Consider the following 26,246-nt stretch of genomic DNA (forward strand, 5'->3'; position numbering starts at 1 on the left):
GAGCTGCAACCAAGCCCAAAGATGAAGTCAGCAGAAATCCTGTGACAGAGAGAGATTGTTCCCTGTGTGCTGGTGACAGAGAACTGATATGCAGGCCCCATGAGCTTCTCCTGAGTTATCAGAAGGCGGGACAGTACTTGCTGGCAGAGAGGGCAGAAACAGTGCCTGCAAGGAAGAACCAGACGAACTTGAAACAGGGATGATATTTCCTCCAAGGCAATCAAAACAGATCAAAACACAACAGATGATCAGGGAAGTGGGAAATTTCCACCTTGACACACTCTTGTATCCAAATTCACTGCTACTCCAGAAGATGTGTTACTTTGCCAAAAGGTCTGCAGGCAGAGCAGGCTGGGTAAAAACACAACTCTCGCCACGCAAAAATCTGGTCTGAAGAGATCTGCAGTTCCCTCTGAAGTTAATCCTCCAATCTGCAAATCCTCAGCAGCATCACTGCAGAGTATGGTCCTCTGGAAGAGGACAGGCTGGACCTATCTCTGCCATCAGACAGCCCTCAAAGTCCTGAGAGCAAGGAGTCAATCAGGGATGCTAGGGCAAATTCTTGATGGGTTTTAAAGGACCTCACTCGATCATCAGTCTGTGAGAGGGGTCAGGCCAAGAAAGAGGAAAGCTTGAGTTCTGTGCATGAAGAGAGAAGACAGGGATGGGATCCTTTGGTCTCCATGGGGTTTCAGGAATACAAAGCCCAGGAAAACAACAGGCCTTGAGTGGGCAGTGTCAGGCTGGCAGCATGATGCCAGATGTCTCACAGTGATCCAAGATGGAGAAGACATGGAGGTAGGAACCTCTGAACTGCTCCTGCAGGAGTGCCTTTGATGGATATCTGGAGATCCACACACATGAGACAGGGCCAGCTGCCAGCACATTGCACAAGTAGCCCGGAGAGAGTCTTTCAGAGTCACCTAATGCCTTACAGGCACCCTGGCAGGATCACTTCTACCTACCCTCCAAGAGCAATGGGCTTGTTGGGTCCTTTCAAGAACTCCATGCAACAACAGCTCCCCACAGGATCTTCCAGTGTTTCCCTGCCCTCTTAGGAAGACTTCTTCTGCCAGACCTGGATCCTTTACCATGATTTCCTCCCATTACTGATTGTCCCACTCAAGGAGAACAGAAAAGGGTTTTTTACCTACAACTGGCACATTACCTTTTACACATTCCCAGACTCATGCAGCTCCACAGGCTCCCATCAGCTTTTCCTCCCCACCATGTGTACAAGGTGGCCATCTTCCCAGATGCTTTTCTCTGTGGCATCTGATATAAATGTACAGAAATGCTGTGCCCCAAACTAGGCACAGTGTTCAAATGGAGGTCCTGCTAGCAGTGAGGACACCCCCAAGAACAGACCCCACTTACCACCCTCCCATCATGTTCAAAACCCCTGTTAAAAGGTCACAGCTTCCAAAACCAAAAGCAGAGCAGAAGTCTGATAGCCTTGATTATGTTATGTCTTTCAAGGTGAAAAGCAGGGAGGAAAAGGCTGCAATATGGCTTTGAGATGCAATGGGTCTCAGCAGGCTCTGGGCATCAAGGTGAGAACTGTGAGGAGAAGACCCTGCCTGGAGGAGGTTAGGTGCAGCCCTCTTGCCCACTCCAATCCTCAAGATCTCTGGGAGGATCAGAGGGGTCTGACAGCTTAGCACCAGGACATGCCAGGCACCCTTCCGGGGCTGTCAGCAAGGGTAGGATGGCCACAGCTCTGGGAGGAGCCTGGGTGGAGCCTGGACCAGTGCACAGCCACTGGTCCAGCACATGTGGTTTGAGGACTCCCCATCACAGAAACAGAGTAGAAAGCAACTCTGCCAGGCCCCTCCTCACCACAGACCCACCCTGTGGGTAGGTGGGCAGGGAACACATCTCTGACAGGGACACTGAGTACATCAAGGACATCAGGGCCATGGGGGGCTGAGGAGCACACTGGGCAGGTGTATATACACACACAGCATAGCACTGGCCCTGCCTGCCCAGCACCACAGCAGTGACACAAGTGCCAGCCCACGTGCCAGCCTGCAGCCCCTGCCACGTCAACGCAAACTGTCCCCATGCGCCGCTGAGCCAGCAGCTCCTGCACAGGAACTGCCACCACCCGGAGAGGCTGCTGGGGCAGGAGGCAATGTGGCACTTGCCAGATCCAGATGCCATCACAAGCACGTTGCTCAGAGCCAAACCCTGGCAGCTGCCTGCTCCTGAGGGCAGGGGCTTCCTCCCACTGGCCCCTGGGCAGGGCAGCCAGCTCAGCCTGTCCCCACTCCAGAGGACCCATGAGAGGACAGGTAAATGGGTTGGAAAACATCCACTTAATGCTCTAATTTGTCTGTCACCCAAGGGTGACTGCAGCAGCAGCACAAAGCGCCCCATGCCAGCTTCAGCCCAGCAGGGGGGTGGGAGTTGGAGCTGCCTGCAGAGGAGGGCACTGCCCTGGGGATGGTGTGAACCCAGAACTAAAGGAGAATGTTTTGTTTTCAACTTCCACGGAAACAGATGGAGAAACTCGATATTCAACTAAAAGGAAAAAAAAACGTTGTCAACAGAAAGCTAAAAATAGGTTTAAATTGAATTAAAAAGAGAAAGAGAGAGAACAGAAAGTGAATGAATAAGAAACTAAAACACACCTGTGCCAGGAGTTGCATAAATGAATCAACAATATCAGGATGATCCCTGGGCCCTAAAATATAATAAAGATGTAACTTAAGAGAAAAATCATACAAACAGCAACTCAACATCATATAGTTATGTGATACAGAAAGAATTTACAAGTGAAAACAGGAGTGTAAGGGAGGAGGGGTGTGTGGGGAAGGGGATGGGCAACATGAGCAGTTTGAAGCAAGTTAAAGAAACAAAACATACAAAAAATCATGAAACTTGGAGAACCCAAGAACAGAAAGAAACTGCAAAGGAAAGGGTCTAAAGCCCCAGGGTCTCCAGCTAGCACCTGAGTGCTGCAGAGCCAAGGAGGAGATCTTCATTTCCTTGGGGAGGAAGAGAAGGAGGAACAGGGGCTAGCTGAGCACCATCTCCACAAGGAGAATTATAGCTTTTGCACTGTGGGGACTGAGCAGGTGTCTTCAGAGCACTGTTTGGTCCTGGAAGGTAACTGCAAGTGAACGACAACACCTCAGCAAATGCTTGACAGGCCTGGCTGGGCTCAGGCGTGCACATGCTTATCACCAGCGTCAGCTGCTCGGGAGACCCTGGCACAGACACCCTCCCACCCAATTCCCAGATGCTCTCCAGGACAGTGAGTCCAGGACTCTCCTGGAGGTCTCCTCCAGCATCCTCATGGGAGAGAGCAGCTCAGTGCCCAGAGATCTCTGTGCCAGCACCACTCACCCTACCTTGGCATCTGACTGTGCACACTCACTTCTTGGCCCCTGTAGGCTCAGGCATGCCCCCCTTCTCCTGCCACACGTGGGCTCAGCAGAAGGGGCTCGCCCTGCTCAGAGCTGCCCCCCGCCAAGGGGACAGTCCTGGGCACACACCAAGCTGAACAGCCGCTCGCCTGAGCAAAGCTTGCATCCAAGTGTGGGCACAGCTCGGGCTCTGGCCCCTCCCTTTTGCTCCTGCAGACGTGCCTGCTGCTGCCTGGAGGCATTGCCAGCTCCCCAGCACCAAGGCAAAAGGGTTCCAGCACAGACACATCCACACGCCACTGGCACGAGCGGGGACCTGATATCCGAGGAAGCCTGGCTTGCTTGTCACTGACCCCAGTGACACCTCAGCACAGTGGGATTTGCTCAGACCGTGGTGTGGTGATGAAGCAGGGCTCCTTGTGTCTCCCCCCCACCTCTCTAGAGAGCTCTGAGCCTTGAGCTGGGGGACAGGATCACCCTACCTGGCACCCAGCTGTGAGCCAAGGATAGGACCCCTTGGGGGCCACATGTGGCAATGCTGAAGGACCAGATAAAGCAGCTCCAATGTACATTTGTCTCTGTCACAGGGCAGGTTACTAAGATGCTGAGGGGCACCATGGTGCAAAGGAGCCTGTTCTAACCCCATTTGCTTTTTGAAGGGTGGGCAGTGAGCCAAAGAGGGGCCCCTGCCCTGCAGGAGAACACCAGCATCCTCAGCATCACAGCAGGGACTCAGTGGCCACCAGTGACTCTGAAAAAGTAATTTCCCAGCTGTTCACACACACATTCTCCTGCTCATATGAGGGCTTGATTTCAGGCCACTACAAGCAGCAGTGGACCCCGGAGAAGCTCCGAGATCTTCCTGTGGGCATAGCCTCCCTGCCAAGCTGGACTGCAGCTCCAGATGGACCCTTGCTGCATGTGATATCCAGCCTGGGCTGCTGTAACAGTACAGAGGCCCAGAGCACCCGGGGGTTTCCTGCTTCTGTTGCCTGCAGGGAAGGTACCCACCTTCCAGGGATTGGGATGAATCCAAGAAACAGAGATGGCCCCAATTAGCTTAGCTAGGAGTGAAAACAGCCATTCCTGGTAAGACGCCTCCAGACTCCATGCATGCAAAAGCCTGACAACAGCCCCAGCGCGGGGATGGGCTAATCCTACATACCTTGCTGGAACAGGGTCAGTGTGACTGAGGTAACAAGCAAGAACAGGGCCTTGATGGGAGGGAAGTGGGCAGGCTCATGGGCAAAGATGTGAACCAGCTGCAAAAGAGAGAGAAGGATTGAAGCTTCTTCTGGCCCTGCACATCCCCAGCCGCCCAGGCACGGTTCCATACCTGCCGCGTGAGTTCGATGGCAGAGACCTGGGGTATGGTGCTGTACATCTGCCCCAGCATCTCACACAGCTGAGGCACCATGGGGGCAAAATCATCCAGGAGGGTCTTCACAGACTTCTCAAATATGGCACAGACAGACTGTGGGAAGAGAGGGACTGCATGAGCAATGGGCATCAGGAGACCTCTCCCAGGGCTTAATGGATGGGTCCCAGGGGAGCAAAGAGCTGGCATTGGGGACAGGGACCAGCCAGGCAAAGGGCTCGGGCCTGCTCAGATACTGGTGGCCTGCCCTGCAGCACAGGATGCTTCCAGTGACCAGGAAACACCCTTCCCACCACAGCAGGAAGGCTACCCAAGGGCTGGGGAGAAATGGATGGTGGGACGTTGCACATGGGCATTACTGGACTGAACAAACTGGACAAGCACCAGATGATACAGGTCCAGCTCAGAACAGAGCTGTTATCTTAGGGAACACAGGTTGTGTAGACCCCACCTCCCTGCTCATGGCAGGACCCCAGTTACTGGAGAGAAGCAAAGCTGATGGAGGAACAAGACAGACAAGAATGACTTGATGCTGCTGGTGACAGCAACCAGCACTGGTCCAGATAACCCAGCAAGACATCCCTCTCACAGGCCATCACCCAGAGTTTGTCATTTGCCCTCCCACCCAGGTCAGCAAGGACAGGCAGAGCTGCAGGCAGTTTACAGGTGAAGCCAGGTTACCTCCACCACCTGGGCATCATTCAGCCACTTGCTGAGAACCTTCTGTATGAGCTGGAAGACTTGCTGCAGAACCACCACCACCTGTAAGGAATGAGAGACACTGAAGAGAATTGGCCTCTCTGGGAATGGGAGATTCAAGACTAAGCATGGCCTGGACTCAAACCTTCAGGGACCACCCCTTTCCAAAGCTGGTCAGCTTTTTTTCTGAAGCAGCCTGGCACTGCTCACAGTTGGTAGCACCCAGGCCATCCTCCAGAGCAGCACTTAGCCAAGAGGCATCCAAAAGGCAAGTCAGCTCTGTCCACCGCAGGAGTGGTGGGATGAGATGAAGGAGCTATTTTTGCTGGAATAGACTAGCACTACCCTCTTGCTGGCACACGCTGCATTCCCCATTAACCCCCCTCTGGTACAGTGAGTTGTGAGGCTTTGGCCAGTCTGTGGCAGAGAACTTGGAGTTATTGCTCTACTCACTGGGTTGGGTCCTTGCTGCACTGGCAGTTTTTTGACCTCGGTGCTTTCATGGTCGTCATCGTGGTGGCTGATGTCTAGGGTGGTGAAGAGGTTGGAAAGCAGGCCCAGGATGTGGATGATGGCCAGCCTGTTGGAGGGATTGGGCTGCCAGGGAAAATAAAGCCAAAGTATGACACAGACTGCACTACTCAATCATAGTCATGTCTTTGGGATGCTGAGGAACTAGAACTGCAGAGGCAAAGTGCCAGAGAGGGGCTCCCTGCACTGCACTTTCCCTTGAGCCCATTTTTAAGACTGCTGCTTCAGCACAGCAGCCCCAGGGCTACAGCCAGCAGGAGAAACCACTTCTGGATGGAGGCAGCACACAGGCACTCACCGTTTCATCAGCCAGCTTTTCCAGCTGCTGGATGTAGGGGGTGATCAGGGAGTGCAGGTTCTTCAGGATCTCCTCTACTTGCAGAGCAGAAAGCAGGAAACCAAGAGCCTGCATCAGCCACATGCACTGGCTTGTCTGGGACAGAGAAGACACAACAGGGAGGTCACTGCCTAGCCCAAAGCCCATGCTCTGGCAGCTGCCAGGGTCCCACTTGGGTGTGCTGCAGCTCCTGAGGTGCTCTATCTGGGTCCCTCTAGGTGCATCTCACTGCAGGAGTGGGGAACAGCTCCCTAACAGCTTCTGTTCCCAGGGAACAGGAGCTCTGGCTTCAGCACACCTGGCCTCTTCCCAGCACCTGCCAAGGAAAGACCAGTTGGTGTCCAGAGATCTCCAAGCTGGCATCACTCACCCTAACTTGGCACACCATCCTTTGCACAGCCTGTTACAGCCACCCTCGTCCTAGTCACAGGTAAGGCTGGGGCTCAGTTCCTACACATATCGCCCTTTCTCCTCTTGAAAACACACCTGTCATCTTGGTATCCTTGGGTTTGGACAGACTAGGAACTGCTAGAGTTAAGCCTCCTCCTCCCTCTCTAGGGGACATTCCCTCCCAGCACAACCTCAGCCTGTGTGGGGGAAGTGAAGGCCAGCAGCAGTGAGAGGCAGCCAGCAGGCTCTCCTGGTCCTGCACACCATGGATGCAGTGCTGAGCTCTCCTCTGGGGACAGCTCTGTGTCTTCAGCTGAGCATGACTAAGGGGGCATGGGGGGCAAGCAAAACCAGCAGAGGTGTGAGTCAGCCTCTCTTACCTTGTGAATCTGCTTCATCAACACCTCCTGTCAAAGGGAAAGGGAGAGGAAAAGAGAAGGGTGAGTGCTGCAGAAAGGCCCTTCCCTTCCAGGAGGCAGGACTGACAACAGGAGGTAGGATTGACACAGGAGGTCGAGACAACTAACACCAGTGTGGGCACAGACAAACATTTGTGTGCTCCCCACAACCTGCCACAGGCAAGAACTAAAATTCCTGTCCCCTGAGCCAGCCCACTCAGCCACCCAGCAAGGGGAGCTGCTGGCTTGGATGGGCTGTGCAGCAGGATTGCTCAAGGAGTCAACCTCAGCTAGGGTTTCCTTATTCCAGTGACAGTGCTACCCAGGCTCCCCAGGCTCTAAAAGCAGAGATGCTTTTAAGAGCCCTTCACCTCTCTCCTCCCATGTACATCCTGGTAGCTTGCCCAAGTCCAGCCCTTCTCCTAGTGCCTTGGGACTCTGAGTCCCACCTGCCCTAAATCTTGAGAGTCAAGAAGGAGCATGGGACAAGCTGCCCCAGGACTGCAGGGATCAGCTCCAAGGAGAGGCCTGAACACCAGGGTGCTGCCCTCCAAGATGCCCAGCAGTGGCACTAGCAGTGTGGCAGGTGCACAGCTGGCAGACTGCTGCTCCCAACAAGGCAAACAAAACCCTGGGGGAAGGACAGACTCCCAAGTGCAATCCCAGCAGACCCCTTGGCAGTCATGTCTGTCAGTGGCTGCCATTTCTGCATTCACAGCAGGACACAAGGCCTGCCATATGGGTTTACTAGCCTATGAACAAAACAGGCAAGAAATCTGCACCAAGCAAGATGCCTGGAGCTGCTCCTTTGTCCCCCTGCCCTGGTCCTTACAAAGGAAAAGGTGTGCACAGAGCACATTCCAAGTCACCCCCACACATCCAGCACACAGCTCCTACCTGTGACACAGCGACAATGTTGGCAGCATAAGGTGGCAGGTCGTACTTGCACTCTCGGCAGATCTTTTTCAGGGTGGAGACACTGGAGATGGAGAGCTCAGGGTTGCCCAAGGCTTGGAGAACCAGTGGTAACACGTTGTTAATCATGACAGGGTGATCAGCCAGCCACTCGGACAGGGATCCTGCATACACAGATGGGGTCAGACTGCAGGACTGCACCACAGGTTCTTGCTCTTGCATTCTGTGATGCCCAGCTTTGCTTTTCACCACTGGTATTGCTGGGCAGATGTGGTCTCAGGGGGGCTTTCCCTACCCAGCCCAGCCCAGCCCACTCACCGATAGTGAACATGACGGTGTCGGCAAGCTGCACGTTGCTGATGCTGATCCGGGGAATGAGGCCGATCAGCCCGGGCACCACGTCGGAGTAGTTTACATCAATGGTCTCAGCAATGGACTGGAAGCCATAGAGCAAGGCCTCCGTGTGCTGCCAGGGTGGGAGAGGCACTGTCAGAGCCTTGCATTGATCCCTGATGCCCAACCCTGCCCCAGCACCAGGCACCAGCTCAGCACCCCCACAGTAGCTGAAGAGGCTGATCCCTTGGCAGAACTAAGGACAGAGAGGCAGAAAACCTACTCCTCTCCACAGCAGACCCCAGAGAGACTGTATGTGTGCTGGCAAGGTGCTCATACTCCTGTCCTCTGTCACGTCCCTTTGCTTTCAATGCCCCCTTGAGGATGAGGACAGGTAGCTGTCAGGCTGGCCCCTGGGTCCCCTTGCTCACCTGCCACGTGGACGGCTGCTCCGTGTTGGTCAGGAGACGTCCCAGTTTGTCATAGAGGCTGCTCAGGAGCTCAGCACCCAGCATCTCATACACATACATCAGTGTGTCAGAGATGTCCACCCTGCAGAGAACACGGGTGTCTCCAAACGCTGTCCCCAGCCCATGCAGAGAGCTCCATGTGTGGACACATCACTTTCTCTCCAGGGCACAGGCACTGCTCATACAAGCACACTGTCCCAACCAAAGGAGTGATCCTATGGCCTCCTGGGCAGGGTAACTGGTGCTGTGCCAAAATTTTGCCAAATTATCCAAACCAGCTCATTTTCCCACTACCACCACAGCCAAAACAGCTCTTGATGGAAGGAATCTCCTCTGTGTCCCTCCTTGGCTTATCACACAGCACTCAGTCTCCAGGGTGGCAGAATGCTGCCCCTGTATCCTCACCTGCCTGACAAGCAAATCCAAATCTCCCACTTGTACCTGTATATCCGAAACTGCTCCTTCTCATCCGAGGACCAGAAGCCATACTCCTCATCAGAGGGGAACTGGGCTTTGTGCAGCAGCACGTCCACCAGCTGGAAATACACAGGCCTGTAGACCTGCTGGTACACTGCCTGCTTGTCTGGCTCAAAGGAGAGGATATCATCCTGAAGGCAGGAGGAAGAATAAATACATCAGGTGTTGTAGGGAAAGGCAAATAGAGCTAACTTGCCTGCTGCATAGGGGACTCAGGCACATCTCCCAGGGCTGCTGGGACCTGTCATACCTTGGAAGGCTGCATTTCCGGCTCCCTAAGATTCACTTGAAGCTGTGCCCTTCTGCAGTGGCAGCATTATCTGGAGGCAAGATGCCAGGAGCCCCAGAAACTGGGTGGACCCTCAGACAGCATTGTCATAGGGGGTGGCAGTGTCCTGCCATGTCCTATCCTTGGGAGCACCTCTAGACCAGGAGCATGCGTGCCTCAGACTTCTGTGAGAGAGCTGACTGAGCACAGCCCCCTCCTGCACGCACCTGTAATCTCAGACCCATCTGGAGAAGCAGCAAGAGGTCATGGGAGCCTCAGCCTGGCCTCATGCAGCAGAGGAGCTGCTGGCACGGCACTGACTTTGCTCCCCTCCCTGCCCATGCTCAGCCATGCCATTGGATTGCAGAGGAATGGAACTGAGGGATGAAAGGGAGCTAAAAATAGAGCACAGTGTGGCAGGGCTGCTCTGCTGATCCAGGGAACACTGACCATGGGAGAGGGACCTCACACTGGGCAGCCACTAGAGCCATGCTCTCATTCTTGTGTGCTGCAGGCATGCAGAAAGAAGCTAAACAACCAGGTCTGCTGCTGGGAAGAAAAGAACTAACATGAAATTTTAATTAGTTTTGTTAATGAGGCCCTTAAAGGATGGCTCACACTTCTAAGGATGACTGGTGGCAGAAAGAGCCAGCCACAGGGCCAGCGTTTCCTAGGCATGTGCCCTGCCCTAGCTGCAAGTGCAGGGCAAGGAGTGGGGACATCAGAAATCCCTGGCACCAATTAAATCCTGGCCAGACCCCAGTCCCCATGCACTGGTGCCTCTGGCCCTGCCTGGAGGACACAGCCCAGGCAGGCTGTCCACAACGGTCACTGACCTGCAATGTGTACCAGAAGGTGAGGGTCAAGGAGCTGGTGGTTTCGTTGACGGGGTAGTGTCCAGGGATGCCAGTGCAGAACATGATCATATTGACCAGGGCCAGGAAACTCTGCCAGTGCTCCACCTGGTCCAGGAGGGCTCTGGGAAGCAGAGAGCATGGTCAGAGTTTCCAGCTCCTCTGCCCTGACATATGTCACAGGGTGCAGGACAGGTCCTGGACAAAGCAGGATGTGGGGAACAGCAGGCTGCTCCAAGCTCACTGCCCCTTCTAGGGAGCACACCCAGCACTCACCGGGAGTGGTTCTCCCCCAGGGCCACGGCGATGCGGCAGATTCCATGCGACGTCTCCATGTCCCCGCTCTGCACTGCCTGGCGCAGCTGCTCCTGGAGCCCCAGCACGGGCGGGATCAGCTTGAGGAGGGTGTTCACGTACCTGCAAGCACAGCCCGAGTCAGTGCCAGGCATCACCTCTCTGGCATGGGCTGCCATGCCATCCATCCCTCCTGATGCTCTCCCAGGGCTCCTGCCCAGCTCTGCCTACTTGAAGGCTGCTTTGTGCGATGGGATGCATGCAGGAGCCCTTACTGCTCACATGAAATCCCCTTGCAGCCTGTGGCATTAGAACAAAAGCTGCAGCCTGAGCACTGCTGCAGAGCCTCTGCAAGTGAAGTGCTGAGCCAGTGGCCTTCAGCTCTGGGCCAACCCCCCTGCACCACAGTGTGGACCCCTGCCTCTACCAGGCCACACCTGCCAGCAGGGCTGCCTGCACCTCCAACCTGTCAGTGCCACAAACAGCTCTGAGTGAGCTGTGCCTGCACACAGCAGCATTGATGTGGAGCAGAACAGCAGCGAGGGCAGACCTGTGGGCTCTTCCCACCATGCCCACAGTCCTTAGATTAGCACAGAGTCAGTCCAAGCTGCCAGTGGGAAACCACTCGACTCTCCAGCTTGGGCACATCCAGACTGTGCCCCATGTCTGGGATGGACTGGGCAGCCACTGCTGGGGAGTCCCATGGACAGCGCTGGCCCCTGGAACATCCCAGGCTGCCACAGGCCAGCAGCACTGCTCTCCCACATCCCATCCCGCACGTCAGCCTCCCCTCTGCTGCCTGTAAGGGATGGTAACCAAGGCAACGAGAAGGAGGCAGCCAAGGTGAAAGGCAGCCCAGGGCCCCCGGAGAGAGGCCGTGCTGGAGGCTGATGAGCAGCCTGCCTTTTCCCTGCCATTTCCCTGCCCACCCAGGCGTGTTATCTGCAGCCACAGCCTGTGCTCTCTGCCCGCCCCCTACATGCAGGTGCGGGGCTAAGGATGCTTGGAGTGGGAGGCACACACGATTCCAGCTCTCTTGTGCCCACCCTGGGGAAGAGATATGAGTGCTGACACCAGGACAGCCACACATCCACCCCAGAGTGGCAGGGTGGTTTTGCTACGGATGATTTAAAAGAGAACAAAGCCATTGGTGCCACCAGTGCAGGGACAGAGTTGTGCTGGTGGTGGCAGCTTTCCTTCAGGGTCAGCAAGAGAGGACAGAGGAAATAAGGTGTCTACAATCCCAGCTGTCATCCCAGCATGCCCTCTGTGCTGCTGGGGGTCACTCTCCTTTCGCCCTCTCCCCCAGAGAAAATCACACAGCAAAGGGTTTATTTTTGCATAAACCATTTCCAAGCCTCTGATGCCCTGTGAGTTATGCATGTGGCAGCATAGGAACAATGTGATGATGGAGAACTTGGAAATTCAATAGCTCCTCTCCCTAGGAACCAATGCTGCATGCAGGGTAGGCCCAAGGGAGCCAGGGCAGTGCCCAGACAAAAGCCACAGGGAACCTTCCACTGCTCCAGTGTAAGGCAAAGCCATCCTTCCTCCACAGCACTGGGTTCACATTACCCTAGGGAGGTTTTTATGGCTTTGTGACTTTTATGACTTTTTCTGATAAGGATTCTGCTTCTGCCAGTTACATTGAAATACTCACAGTGCCTGGACCTGAACTGATCCTCTGGAATCCCTGCATAGCAAACAGAGATAACCACCTAGATTTGCTTCCATGATGCAATCCCATATTACTGAAGACTTCTAGAAAATGTTGGGTGAACCACATCTCCTGAGCACCACCTTGCTCGGCTAGCTGTTCTGCAGACATAAGGGCATCCTGGATGCAAGGGTCCCTGGCCAGGAGGGAAATGCTTGCTCTAGATGAGTTGTTTTAACCCATCACCCAAGACCTGAGGTCAGGTCACCCAGAGCTGAGCTGCTCTATTCCATTTCCAGGAGCATGGAGCCCCAGGTCACTCCACCTGCTCAGTGCCGCTTTCCAGCCCAAGGGACCAGCTGATGCCACATCCCTGACCAGGTGCAGAGCTTGCCCCAGGAGGTGCTGCCAGCCACCACTTCCCACCCCCTGCACCACTGTCAGGAAGAAGAAGACAAAACCATCCCAGCTCCGAAGAGTCCCTGAATGGCCAGCTTATTTCCAGCAGCCAAAACCTGTGAATGCCTGTGAAAGAGTATATGAACATGGCAGCCACATGGTGACTCCAGCCCATACAGCTCCCTGCAGTGATTTGTCTTAGCCTTCCTGAGCAAGATTTGCTATCCTGGTATTTAGGAGCTGAACAAATATTGCTTTCATGAGTTTGTCCAGTCCCTTCCCAAAGCCCAGGGAACTGCAGCATTTGCAGCTCCCTCTGTGGGACCAGAACCTACTCTTGCTCTTCCCACAACCCTCTGCAAAGGGCACCAGTGTGGGGACAACCTGTAGAGGGGAGATACAGGCATATGGGACAATCTCATCCTTCCTGATCCAAAATCTGAACCACATTGGATGAGATAATAACCCAATACTGTGAAAAACCTGATTCTAATGAAACTCTTGGAAAACTCAAGTGAAATTCCTCTTCAAAAATTCAGCACCAGGTGCCAAGACCAGAAAGAGATGGCAGGCAAGACACTAGGCAATCCCCTACAGTGACCTGCAGTCCTGCCAGGTCCACCACTGTAGCAACACCCTGCTGCTTTCAGAGAGGAGATTCAGTGTCCAGCATCCACGCTCTGTAACTCCCACATGGGCAAACACCACAAGGAGGTCCCTACCCCACTCTGATGCTACTCACTGCCCTACAGGAAGGCCAAGTGGCCAAATGCAACACATCTGCTCTCCCCTTGCAGCACGTGCTGCCAAGCTCTCCGACCCATTTAGCTGAGGGGATAATCCTCAAATGAGATGGAAAATACAGCCCAAGCCTGTCCTCTGCAAATGAGAAGCAACAGCATCTCCATTCCTCCCCTTCCGCAACTCAGGAGCTTCCCACCACTTTCAAGAGCAGAGGAGTGCTCAGAGGTGTTCCAGTTCCAGCCCCTGGCCCAGCCTCCAAGGTTTCTTCCCAGGAAGGCCATGTCCTAACAGAGGAGCAGCATCAAGACTCCAGCAACACGCGGCACATCCCCTTCTCTGGGTTCACAGGGCTCCCACCCACCTGGCAGGTACAGAGATCAAACACTTTGCACCTACACATCTCTGGTGCATCATTTCTAGTAACACCTCAGAGGCAGGAAACCACTCACTGCTCCTTGCAAGCAGGGAAACAGGAGCTGCCAGCACACGCGACTAACCCAAGAGCGAGGCAGCACCAGGACCACGTGGACACAGGTGCTGCAGCAGGAGAGCTGCCTTGCAAGGTGGTGCTCCCCTGGGAAGATGACTGACAAACTATCTAACCCTCAAAGTCAGAAGCCAAGTTGATGAGCCACTAGGACTTCTGCTGGTGGCAGAAGCACACCTGCATGACCACCTCTGCAGCAACGTCAGTGAAGACAGCTGGGAGGGAGTGAAGGGGGAAAGACACACTGTAGAAAGCACTCAGGGAACCCATGGCAAAGTGGTGAGCCCCAAGACTAACCCTCTCATGGAGCAATGCCCTAATAAGCTCTGGAGAGGACCATGCCAGCAGCCCAGTGCCAAGAATGCTCCGAGCCTGCAGCCAAGGGCCTTGCAGGAACAAAGGCGAGAGACCGTGGAGCAAGACAGCAGCTGAAAAGCAGCAGGGATCTCCCAGACTATCAGCATAAGAGACAGAAAGGTCAGGAAACTCCCTGGGGGCTCTGGGAAAGAGCTGGATCCACTTTGGCTGAGTGACAAAGCCAGGGGGGTGGGACAGCTGGCACCAGGGGAAGCAGGAGGAAGAACACATTATAGTGGACACAAGAAACAAAGGGGAGGAGAGCACCCACCAGGGCTGGGAAGCAGCCGACACCACACACCGCCTGGCAGGGCACCCCTGTGACAATGACACCGCTGTCCCCACATGCCAGGGCTGGAGCTGCACCAGGCTCACACACTGCACAGCCTTTCAGGCCAGCTGCCTGCATGCCTACAGACAGGAGGGTGCTCTGCATGGCTGATGATGCCCCCAGGAAGAAGGATGGAGGACAAGTACTGAAGATTCTGTAAGGGAGCAGCCAGCATGGTAGGTCTGAATGGGGACAAAAACTGCACAACAGGGTCAGCACAGAAGCAGAGAGGGAACCCCACTTTCAGTCACACCTCTCCACAATTCACTTTGAAAGCTCAACAGAAAACTCAGCCTTTTAATGGAATCAAAGAGCAGCACTCCAGGGCCAGGCTTCAGCACAAAGGTATGGAATCACAGTCAAGGGACCTCTGAGACTGAAGGGAAATGGAAAGCAGGAAGACCAAGTCCAGCATTTCAGACCTGCATGTGACCTTCTCACACCTTCTCACTTTCTGCCCCAGACCTGCTACAATGGTCTCAGCTGGTCCACAGCCTTTGCCAGGCACAAGAAGAAACAGCTTCTGGTCACCTTCTAAACACTAGCAAATGAGGCAGCCCCTCACCCCATCCAGCAACACATTAAAATCCTTTTGGGTCTCTTTGTGCACCAGGATTTGCAGTCCACAGATGCAACTCCTTGTCATCGAAAAGGACAGCCCCAGGCTGCCCCAGAGCTGGGGAACTTGTAGGCTGCCCCTGCCCTTAACCAAGGGGAGGACCAGGGCCCACAACTGCAGTGGCAGCATCATTCCCACTGCTGAAGAGGGTCAGAGCCTGCGCGATGTGCAGCCATGCACAGGGCATGCACAGTGGCAGCAGCTCAGCTCAGCCTTCAAGGAAACCCTCCTCTTCAGGGGAAGGTTGCTAAGCAGCCAGGAAGGGATGTGGCCACGGGAACTGGAGATGTACTGTCCCTTCTGCAGGCATTGGTCCCAAGAGCTGACAGCAGGTCAGGCAATGCAGCCAAGCAGACAAGCTCGGAGCCCCACAGCACAGCCCCAGCAGCACCAGTTCAGCTGCTCCTGGGACAGCCATGGCCACAGACAAAGGATGAGTCCTTGGCTGGCACAAGCTGTTGGAGCCAAGAGGAGGGGAAAAAATGACAGACTTGGTTTTATTATCTCTGCATTTAATCAGCTCCTTGGCTGGACCAGCAGCACAAGGCAGTGGAAGGTCTCTGAACTCCTGCTGGCAGGAGTCAGGCAGTTGCTCTCTGGTTGGCTGCTGCAGGATCTGACACGAGGAGCCAGAAGCATGCATCCACATTTGCCTCAGAGGCCAGCATGGACATGGGCTACAGCTGCCCAAGACTTCATGGTCCTTACAAGTCAACCATAGTGCAAAGCCTTCCAGGACCAACCATGAGAAACCAACAGCCTCCAACTGCTTTTGATACTCTCCCACTTCCAAACCTTGTCGTCATTACCTTCAGAGCCAACGACAGCTAGGAAAAAAGCCTGAGATTTTTCCCTCCCACCCTGTTTCCCTGCTGATGTCCAGGAGCACCAGCCTGCAGCACACAGGAGAGGCTGCCCTTACCTCTGGGCATCGGGCTGGGAAATGGCATTGACCACAGCCTCCACTGCTGTGTCAAAGAGCTCTGGGTCCTGCAGAGAGGTGAAAGCTGCCTGGATGAGGTTCTCGCAGTCCATCAGCGGGATCTCCAGCTGAACCCAGCTGGAGAAGCACTTGAGCACCTTCTGCTTGATGAAACCCGGGGAGTCCTGCTGCTGCAGCAGCTGCTCCAGCAAAGGGAAGACAGAGCCGCACTCCTGCGCCAGGACGCTGCGTACCTGGCCCTTGCGGTACTGGGGAAGGCGGCTGGTCTGGAACTCCTCGGGCAGCACCGTCAGCAGCTCCAGCAGCGCCAGGCACCGCGCCCGCCCGTCCACGTTGGAGTCCTCGGCCTGGAACATGCGCACCATGTCTGCCACGGCGCAGGGCCAGGCCTCTGGCATCATGCTGAGTGCCAGGGAGGCCAGCGCCACGCACAGCCGGGTCAGCACGATCTTGGAGCCGCTGGCGAAGCGCGTGATGTGGGTGAAGAGCTGCGACTTGAGGCTCTCATACTGGTCAGCCGGGATGTCGTTCCAGTAGCGGGAGATTTTAATGTGGAGAGCGCTGGCACCAAAGTACTGGATCTCAGGCACCTTGTCCATGTGGAGAAGCAGCCAGCTGAAGTGCCATGCCTGGGGGGACACCTGTGCCTGCATCAGCCATTTCTGAGCCAAGTTCTTGTTCTCGATGTTTGGGTCATAATACAGCTGATGGAGAGCCTGGAAGAGAGAGGGAAGCACCCTAGAGCAGCTGAGGAGCACCACTGTGGCCTGTCCTGCCTGGTAAAGGCTTACCAGGAAGGCTCACTAGGATGGAGCCCAGTGCCTAGGATGCCCTGCACAGCCCCCCTCCCCAGGGCAGCCCGTGCTAGCTGGCCTCCCTCTTCCCATTCTCAGTGAAGTGAGAGTGATCGGGCAGCAGGAGAGGACCTGCAATGCATCCTTCCCCCTCCTCTCATGCTTCACTCTAGAAATGTCTTTTTAGTCATTTCCCATCTTCACCTTCACACATGCAGAATCTGCCTGCTTCCCTGCTAATGTGCCATCACCGGGGTGGGCACAGGACCCTTCTTTCACATGAGGACTGTAAGGGATGTGGCTGACCAGCACTCCTGCCTTCCACTCACACCTGCTCTCTGAAAGGTGCTGTGGTCCACAGCTTGCATCCATGAGCCCATGGATTGCAAGAGCCGCTGCAGATCTTTGTCTGTCAGGTTATGCAGAGTCCTGAAAATCCACAGTCAAGAAGTTCAGGGATTAATCTCTCCATTAAGTGCCTTCAAAATATTCCCAAACCCACCCAGTTACAGCTGCACCAAGAGAGCTGGCATCCAGCCCTGCCTCTGCCACTGCTTTCTGCAACATCCAGTGCTGCTTAGTCCATCTCTCCATACAGAGAAGGGAAACATCACTTACCTGCTCCTGCAGCTTTGTGAGATCTAGTTACTGCTTTGCACAGCTCAGATCCACATGAACAGCTTCACACAGGCTACAAGGCTTTATTTGCAGAGGAATATTATACAGATATGAAGTCCAACCTTAATTAGCTACTTATCCTGAGTGGGTACAGCCAGCAACCAGTGATGTCCTTGCACAAGGAGGGGAAGAATAACTATAATAACTATCCCTTGCCTGAACTCCATCTTCCAGCAGCGAGGATTTCTGCCTGGCACAGCACGTTTCATTTCAAATTGCTGACTGCACACGCCAGGAGCAAGGAAAATCCACGGCACCTGTCGGGCAATCAGGCACCCGTCACACCCCACCAGCAAATCAGAGGATGATTGAAGCAGGTGCAGAGGATTTTTTTGTGTGCCCACCCTGGCTCTAGGTCTCAAATAGCCTCCCCCCCCCCGCCTCTAAAAAGCTCTATGAAATTCTTGAGGTTCTTGTACCCAGCAGAGGATTTAAACCCTATTTTTAAGCATGCAGAACTGGCAGCTTGGGGCACAGGAACGAGCCTCCCAAGCAAGCGCTTGTGCCTCCTGCTGCTTCCCAGCATGAGACCGAGGAGCAGGACAATATGGCAGGGACTTTACAGAGCCGGCATTGCCTGGGCTGTAATTTGAATCACTGCTGTTCAAGACTTTGTGATGGGGGGAAATGAGGATAACCTCTTTGTAAGAAAGATCTTAGTAAGAAAGAGGTTATGAAGTACATTGGAGGAGATGCAGTCAGCCATCATGGGCTGCAGAGGGACAGCATCTGACCCACTAAAGCACCTACCCTGACACAGAAAAGGTTAACCCTACATAAGCAGGACATGGGAGAGAGAAATCTGTCCCAACAGAGCAAGCCAAGGGGAGACCACGAGCTCTCAGTAGTTAGCCAAACCTTTGCTCTGTTCTCAGTTATCTTGGACTGGGATGAAGGAAGCATCACTCAGCTGCTGGGGCAGAGGTAAGCACTGTCATCCTCTCCAAGCAAAGCAACAATTTACTTCACTATAGAGCAGCAGCTGCAGATGTGATAAAAGCTCAGCCACTCCTGGGGGTAGGAACCTGGCTCCTACCCCGGCTGTTGTGCTAAGGACTGAGTCATCCTGCAGCAGGCTGAAGCTGGAGCTCCCAACCATTACCAGCTCAGTCTCTTGCTCCCATCAGAGCTTGCTGCTTATTTTTCTTCCCAAATAAATCTCACTTGAGATTCCCAGAATGGTGACAGCCCACTCTTTCTCTTCTCTCTTGCTGGGCACTGTCACAAGGTGAAACAAGCAGTACCCTCTGCATGCTCCCTAGCCCAACATCCCTCCCCACTTCTTCCCAGCCTCTATTTTTACATCTCTGTGCACTTCCTAATGAATTTATTTATTCTATTTTGAATGGTGCTACTGCTTAGAAAATTGTGGGGAGAAAAAAAATCCCTATGCATCTTATATCACAAGGTACAATGTGTACACAGGAGCCCTAATGTCTACACCTGCACAAGCTTTGTAAAACACGCACCTCACCATGTGTGCAGGACGGACCTGGCCCACAGTGTTAGGTTCCTGACCCACAAACTCCCCAGCTGCTCACCTGTGCTGGCCACAGAGCTGCTGCATGCCAGCCTCACATCAGGGAAACTGCAGGCAAAGCATGGCACTGTGACACTCCAGGCACACCACAGTGAGCCCCAGGAGCAATGTACCTGCAAGGCAAGACTTGCACAGCATCACAAGTGACTGGGACCATGGCAGGGCAGCAGAGCAGGGGTTGGCAAACATAGTCTGCCCGCTGGGAAGCAGCTGAGGGCTCATCCTCCTCTGGCTGGGGCTGCCAGTGCTGCTGGCTAAGGCCCGATCCTGCCAGCAGGATCTGCTTCAAGCCAGCAGCCTCTGGTGCTGCCATGTGATCATCCAACTGAATGGAGAGGAGCGAGCAACCAGGAAAAGCCCAACATGAAGCTGAGGTGCAAGCAGGTGCACAAAGACATCCTGCACACACCTCCAGCACACACATATCCTGCACACAGCCCTGTCAGAGACTCCAGCAGCGGCTATGCTAAAAAATCCCGGCTGCTGCATTGTAACAATGGCAAAGAGGGAGCACTGTCATAGCTGCTCCCCTCAACACTTGTGCTAGGGAGATGTTACTACCTCTGCATTAAGAGCAACAGTGAGCAGTTAGGTTGCAAGACCCCTTCCCAGGTAGGGCCAGCTTTCCAGATATGTGGGCAGCTCTCCCATTACCACCATCCCAGCACCTTGCCTGTATCCCTCACATTCCACCCTGTGCACTGTCCCCGCCATCACCAGTGAGCTCTCTGGAGAGGCATCCACGCCCAGCAACACCAGCTCAGAGCCCTGCTCCTCCCGCTCCTCCTGCAGGGAGTCTCTGGGGAGGTTTCCAGCAAAGGTCCCCAAGGACATGCTGGAGCCTCCACCATGGCTGAGAAGGTGAATGGTAAGATGAAAAAATCTACCAACTACACAAAGAAATCCAGAGGATGGAAGCGAAGTAAATGCTGAGAGCTCACGCTACAAGCTGTTGGAAGTCAGATGAATATTCTGGAAAGAAGCATCTGCTCACTACCTCAGGCCCCCTTTGCAAGCACCCTGCCTGAGAGGGGATCAGTTGTGGTGGCTCCTGAAAAAAGCATGGCTGTTCCTGCCTGCATGCAGGACACCAGGTGGAAAGGAAAGGCAGCATGTGCCCCAGGGCTACCAGCAGCACACCCCATCCAGTACTCTGCACAACAGGGGAGAGAGACCCCTCCAGAGGACCTGCAAGGCTAGGCATAAATACGGGGACCATCCTAAGCTCAAAGCAGCAGAAGAAGCCCCTGGGAGCAGACTAGGCTGTCTCCCTGACCTACCACACACATCAGCTGAGTACCATCCTCTGCTGGGAGCATGGGGCAGGTGACTGCAAGACCCCATGTCCTCCAGAAGGGCATGTGAACACCCAGCATGTTCCTCCTCAGCAAGAAGACACTGCCCTCCTGCCAGACCAGGCACCAGCATTAGCTGCTGCTGGACTTAAGTCTGACCCCTCTGGCCAGCACCCTGGGGCCCATTAGGAAGCACTGGAGATGACAAGGGGAACTCATTAGCGCCAGGAAGGAGAAGCAGAAGGCATGAAACTGGGTGACATCTAACAGGGAGGCTTTGTGCATTCCAATTTGAACGGGTGGCTGACACCAGACCTGCCTTCTCCGCAATTAGACCTGTAATGTGAGAGCTGGTAAACAGCCCGGCTGTCAGCTATGCCCTTTGGCCGGGGAAGGAGCCTTCTCCAACGTCAGCTCTGCTTGGCTGAAAATAATTCTAGCTTATTATGATGGCTCTTCCCTGCTCTAAAAAGCTGTGACCAAAGCCTCAGTCAAGCTTTAGTCGCTGGAGAAACATCAGCCCCTCAAGTAAGCTGCTCTGGTGCAGGGCATCCTGCCCAAAAGACATGGGTCAGAGATCTCAAGCTGGTTCCTTTGTCAGGTGGAACGGGAGCAGTCCAAGGACAGTTACAGGCAAGCAGAGGCACCTGATCTTAGGCTGCATCCACGCAGAGCAAGAGAAGAGGATCTGCTACAAGCCCAGAGCCCCCAGCTCTCACCCTTCAGAGCTTCTGCAGGGAGCCCAGTGCCAGCAGGCTGTCTCCCTCACTGCACTGCGTAAATACATTAACATGGGGTACCCTGCAGAGAGGTGTTGTGTTCATACCATTATGGGGTGACAACATCAGCCTCAGACACATGGCTCTGATCCCAGAGCAGGAGCATGCTGCCTCCTATTCTTGGGGGCTCCATGGGGAGACAGCTCCCCTCCAAGGGCCAGTCTGCTTGAGCACACAGAGCTGACAGCAGGTACAGCTCTGAGCGAGGTCTGCATCGCAGCTGGGGAAACAGAAAGCTGCAAAATATACCCCTGCTCTGGTCCTCGTAGTGTGCCCACAGCCACGGCATGGCGGGGGCAGCAGTGGCCACGGCCCCCTGGCACCACCAGCCTCCTTGCAGCAGGACCCCCGGGATGTCTCCGCTGCAGTCTCTCGCTGTCCTTTCTACTTGAACGCACTCGCAGCATCAGTGCTCCAGGCCTGCAACAGCACAGCCATTACCCCGGCTCTGCCAAGCGAAGGGAACATCATTCCTGCCTCCCCTGCCTGCAGCAGCTGGCCCCCCTGGCCCCAGCGGGGCAGGCTGAGCAGCCAGCACCCCGGGAAGGCAGCAGCCTGCCCACAATAGCAAATGGATGCAAAATAAAGCTGGGTGTGTGCCGCCAGGCACGCTGCTCCTGTTCAAGGACCCACATTTTGCCAGCAGTCCAAAAGAAAAGGGTTTTTCTCCCCTCTCCTAATAAAAGATGCTGCCACTCTAAAGCCCCTCTTTGAGCCCAGCTTGCCCACACCAAGTCCTTGGCTGTCCAGAAGAGGCTGCAGCCTTGACACAGCTCAGCAGCTTTGGCATCGCTCGCACTGCTTCACAGCCATCAGCCCTCTGCAGAGCACAAGTGGTCCCCAGCAGGGACAGGGGCTGCAGGACACGTGTGCTCCCAGTGAGAGTGAGCAGGGGCCTGAAAACGCAAAGGGTGAGCAGGACCAGAGAGAAACGGTGGAGATGCAAAGCCCAGGATGAGTTACAAGGGTGAGCCAAACACCCCTGTCCACTATTCCTTCTTTCTACCCAACACTTCCATGATGGAGTATACAAGCAATTTGAGAGGGGAATTTCTGCTGGAGCCCAGGCACCAATCCCATCCATTCCTGCACCATAATACATCACAGCTGAGATGAGGCACCAGCGATGGCTTCTGTGAGGCTCAGACCAGCACTGGACGACAAGATGCTGCCCTCTCATCCCATCACCACCACACCACAGCAAGGAGCCATGTGCTCAGCCAAGGTTGGCTCTGGCTGGAATCTGCTTCGCAAGAACATTTGCTTAAACATGTAACAAGGTGACTTCCCTGCTTCCCTCAGTTCTGAAGGAATCTCTCCTCCTAAGGCCCCCAGCTTACCATCCTCAGTGTGGCTGCCACATCTCACAAATGCAGCCTGCCTCTAAGGCCCCAGTGGTCAATCCATTACCAGACAGAGGATGCATTCCCTCACCCTCGAGTAGTTCTAATTCTCTTGATCAGGTTTCTGAAGACAGGCAATAGCCTTCCAAAGAAACCAGATGCACTTGATTTCTCCTCCCCATCCTCCTGGGCAGAAGGCAGCCCCAGCAGCTGCCACATCCCCAAGGCTCAGCATCTCGGAGGAGCAGTGATCAAAGCCATCCCTCTCCCATTGCGGGAGGCTCCGGATGTCAGCTCCATGACACCCCGCCTACCCATCCTGCCAGAGAGACTCTGCATTCATCAGGCATCTCCAGAGAGGCACACGGCAATCTGGAAGGCCCAGAGATGCCAGACCGCTAATGTGCTGGGGAAAAGACGTCAGCAAATATTACAAACACCCCAGAGGATCAGAGGCAGGACAAGGGAGGAAAGACCTGGAAGGAATCAGACAAAAAAAGAGGGCGAGAGCCTGCACTTGGGAAATTCACGGAGGAATGGCACTGTCTTTTTTCTTGTTTCAAAAAGGGCGATACTGCTGAAGCAGATTAAACTGCTCTAAGAACATGTGAAGAGGGCCTCACATTCTTCCTCTCCCATCCAATACTGCAGTATTAAGTGCTGAGGGAAACCAAGATTGCAAGGCACAAGTCCTGCCTGTGCACTGCTCCTCTGAGATGGATAGAGCAGCCTGGACTAAACATCTGCAATCCATCTTCATCATCACCCCAGCACCAGGATGTCAGTCACACCAGGGACAGCTCCTGGGCACACAAAAGCACACGCAGGTCACAAACCAGATTGCACCATTTAGGCAGTGAAAGGCTGAGCATTCTCACAGCCTGAAGCCCTTGGCTTCCCAGCCTTCCCTATCCTCCAACCCCTCCAAACACAGCAACAGAGCCCCACTCAGCAGCAGATGCAGGGGAAACAGAGCCAGTCCAGAGCTGCTGGACTCCCAGCACAGCCGTGGTCATGCCAGCCGGCTCTAGCTGTGCTGAAGCCAGAGCAGCATCTAGGTCAGGCTCAGAAGAAAACAAAAAGCAGACAAGCAACCCTCAGCTAGGACTGGGGGATGCTGACACAGTAACCCTATCAAAACAGCTCAGCCCCAGTGCAGCCTGCCGTCTTTCCTGTGCCACAGGAGAGCTCCCTACGGAAAAACAGAGAAAAATATACAGGGAGCAACTTTCAGATGGCTCCTGAAGTGCAGCACCTGAACCTGGCACCTGTCCACAGGCTTTCAGACCTGTCAGCTGGCCCTGCCTCCAGCACCTGCACCCTCCTGCCTCCCTGAAACCACTGTTCACAGCTGGAGGTGTCTCCCTCTTGCACTGGTTATACATAAACACAGCAATGATCCTTTTCAACTACACAGGCACCCCAGAGCCCTGCAAAGCCCCACTGCATAATAAACAACAGTAGGGGTACAAAAGGATTTTCCAGGGACAGAATCTTCTCAATGAAAACCATCAGAAGAGTGTGACAGGCACAGACTGCCCTAGCTACAACTGCCACACCTGGTGACTTCCACTGCAGGGGACCTGGAAAGGCTTCAGCCCTCTGATTTATGAGATAACCAGCTCCTCATGCTGTTCCTAACCCCAGCACTTATCAGTGACTGACTCAGAGTGGAGTCAAACCCTGACTTAAATCAGTATTCAGTATTATTAATAGAGCCATGCACAAAACCTGGCAGGTGGAAGAACCCAGGCCAGTAGGAGCATCATCACTCATCTGCCAGCATCACCACTGACAAAGCGGCTCTACCCACCTGCCTCCCACCAACCCTGCTCCCAGCAAAGCCCATCTTTCCTTCACTTTGTACCCCACAGACCTTCCTGGAAAAGACTGACACAGGAAGGCTTCAAGCTGCCGAACCTCCGTGGTTTTTTCTGATCCCACCCCATGCTTCTTCCCCTGTTCAGGGACTGTGCTGCTGCCCCCCACCAGCAGCTCAGAGCCCCACTGCAGTCCACAGCTGCACCTTCAGAGGACACTACTGAGATGGCAAAGCCTGCAGAGATCAGGAGAGGCAGAGGCAGGCTGGGGGAGGGGAGATGAAGCATCCTGGAGGGCATCTCTGCCTCCTCCCAGACACTGGGAGACTAAATCCCAAGCAGCTTGGCAAGGATGAGCTGACTCTCGGCACAGCCACACCTCACCCAGCCTGCGCCGGGTGCCCCCCACCCTGGCACTGCCCACCCTTCCCGGGCAAGTGTGTGCCTCATTGTTGGTGCAAACAAAGGAGCGGTTTGTGGCTGATGAAAAGAAAGGGAGTCAGAGGCAAAATCATCCAGCAGCCCTGGATGTATGCAGATTAAGCTGCAGAAGGTTGCATGAATGTAGCATTTTCCAGACATCAGTTAATCCCCCAGCTGTGCTCTGTCTCCATCTCCCTGGAAGAGGTGGGCTGTGTCTCACCTGCAGCCACAAAGGCAACCAGCGCCCAGTGACAAACCTGACATCCCCGACCTGACATCTCCTGTGAGGCCAGGCAACCTGCTGGGGAGGGACAGCTGTGAAAAGCTTTCAGAAATGGGTTAGTGGTGGGCTTGGCAGGGCTGCACTAACCATTGGACATGATGATCTGAGAGGACTTTTCCAAGCTAAATGATTCCATGATTCTGTGTGCCCACCAGCACGCCCATGAGTACTGCTTTGGCAAGGATCTCAGTCTATTCTTATAGAGGAAAAATGAGGACACTGGGATTCCCACTAACTGTCTGAGGACCAAGCTATGGATGTCTGCTGGATGTCTGGCTACAGGGTGAGTGGAAGAGTGATGCACTTGCTGTTTGCCCTTCAGGGATGCATCCTCTGTTGCCCTGCCCCCATCACCTCCAAGGTGACTAAGGGGAGGTTTTTGCCCAGCTGCCCTTCCGGGTGTGCTCACTGAGGTGCCTTGTTTAGTCTCTGTGATGAACCCTAGGTCATACATCAGCTGCTCAGAGCTCATCCCAACAGGCCTTGGTTTGCCATGGATTCCCTGGATCCCAGATTTCAGCAATCAGCCTCACTTCTGTTGCCCTGCAGATACTTTGAAAGACCTTGAGCTTCGGCAAGAGCAAAAGGGCTGGATTCTTGGTTTAAAAAGGTATCAGTGGGCCATCTGCGCGCTGAAGGCTTTTCCCAACCGTAATACCCAATAATTCCCAGCACCTGGCAAAAGTTCCTTCCTTCCCTGCCTAATGGAGACACTGATAATGGGCTTCACATTGATGCAGCTGGTTCAGGAGCCAGGACCAGACCCGTGGGCTCTCCCTGCCCAGCGCTGCAGCTGGCGACCTAGAGGACGCCAGTCAGAAACACAACCCCTCCCTTCTGCTCCCATTCCTGCCACATCATTTTCCCTCCCGGGCTGCTCCGGTAGCTCCCCCTCCAGTCCCACGTCCCGGACCCCAGCGGCGGCAGGGCGGGCGGGACAGGGGACGCCGCCCGCAGCCCTCGCCGGGCCCGGCACCGCCGAGCAGGTGCCCCCCCGCTCCCCGAGCCGCATCCCCCGCAGCACCGCGGCACCATCAGC

The 26,246-nt window shown here is 54.6% G+C and overlaps 1 protein-coding gene across 3 annotated transcripts in view; it reads right to left on the reverse strand.

Moving 5' to 3' along the window:
- IPO13 (importin 13) overlaps positions 1-26,246 on the reverse strand; it is a 31,196-nt gene that overhangs the window by 4,725 nt on the left and 225 nt on the right. For 2 of the 3 annotated variants that reach the window (XM_059853986.1, XM_059853985.1), the window contains exons 2-15: positions 16,232-16,968; positions 10,698-10,838; positions 10,404-10,545; positions 9,264-9,430; positions 8,784-8,904; positions 8,338-8,485; positions 8,002-8,183; positions 7,087-7,113; positions 6,278-6,412; positions 5,902-6,045; positions 5,431-5,511; positions 4,708-4,845; positions 4,537-4,633; positions 2,634-2,686 (exon numbers count right to left, since the gene is read on the reverse strand). In XM_059853986.1, the coding sequence (XP_059709969.1) occupies positions 2,634-2,686; positions 4,537-4,633; positions 4,708-4,845; positions 5,431-5,511; positions 5,902-6,045; positions 6,278-6,412; positions 7,087-7,113; positions 8,002-8,183; positions 8,338-8,485; positions 8,784-8,904; positions 9,264-9,430; positions 10,404-10,545; positions 10,698-10,838; positions 16,232-16,968 (2,313 nt within the window). Of the gene's footprint in view, positions 1-2,633; positions 2,687-4,536; positions 4,634-4,707; positions 4,846-5,430; positions 5,512-5,901; positions 6,046-6,277; positions 6,413-7,086; positions 7,114-8,001; positions 8,184-8,337; positions 8,486-8,783; positions 8,905-9,263; positions 9,431-10,403; positions 10,546-10,697; positions 10,839-16,231; positions 16,969-17,664; positions 17,913-26,246 lie in introns of those variants that run through there. The other variant, XM_059853987.1, reaches the window with a different exon arrangement.

This window comes from Haemorhous mexicanus, chromosome 9 (assembly GCF_027477595.1).
Source record: "Haemorhous mexicanus isolate bHaeMex1 chromosome 9, bHaeMex1.pri, whole genome shotgun sequence".
Classification (NCBI taxonomy): Eukaryota; Metazoa; Chordata; class Aves; order Passeriformes; family Fringillidae; genus Haemorhous; species Haemorhous mexicanus.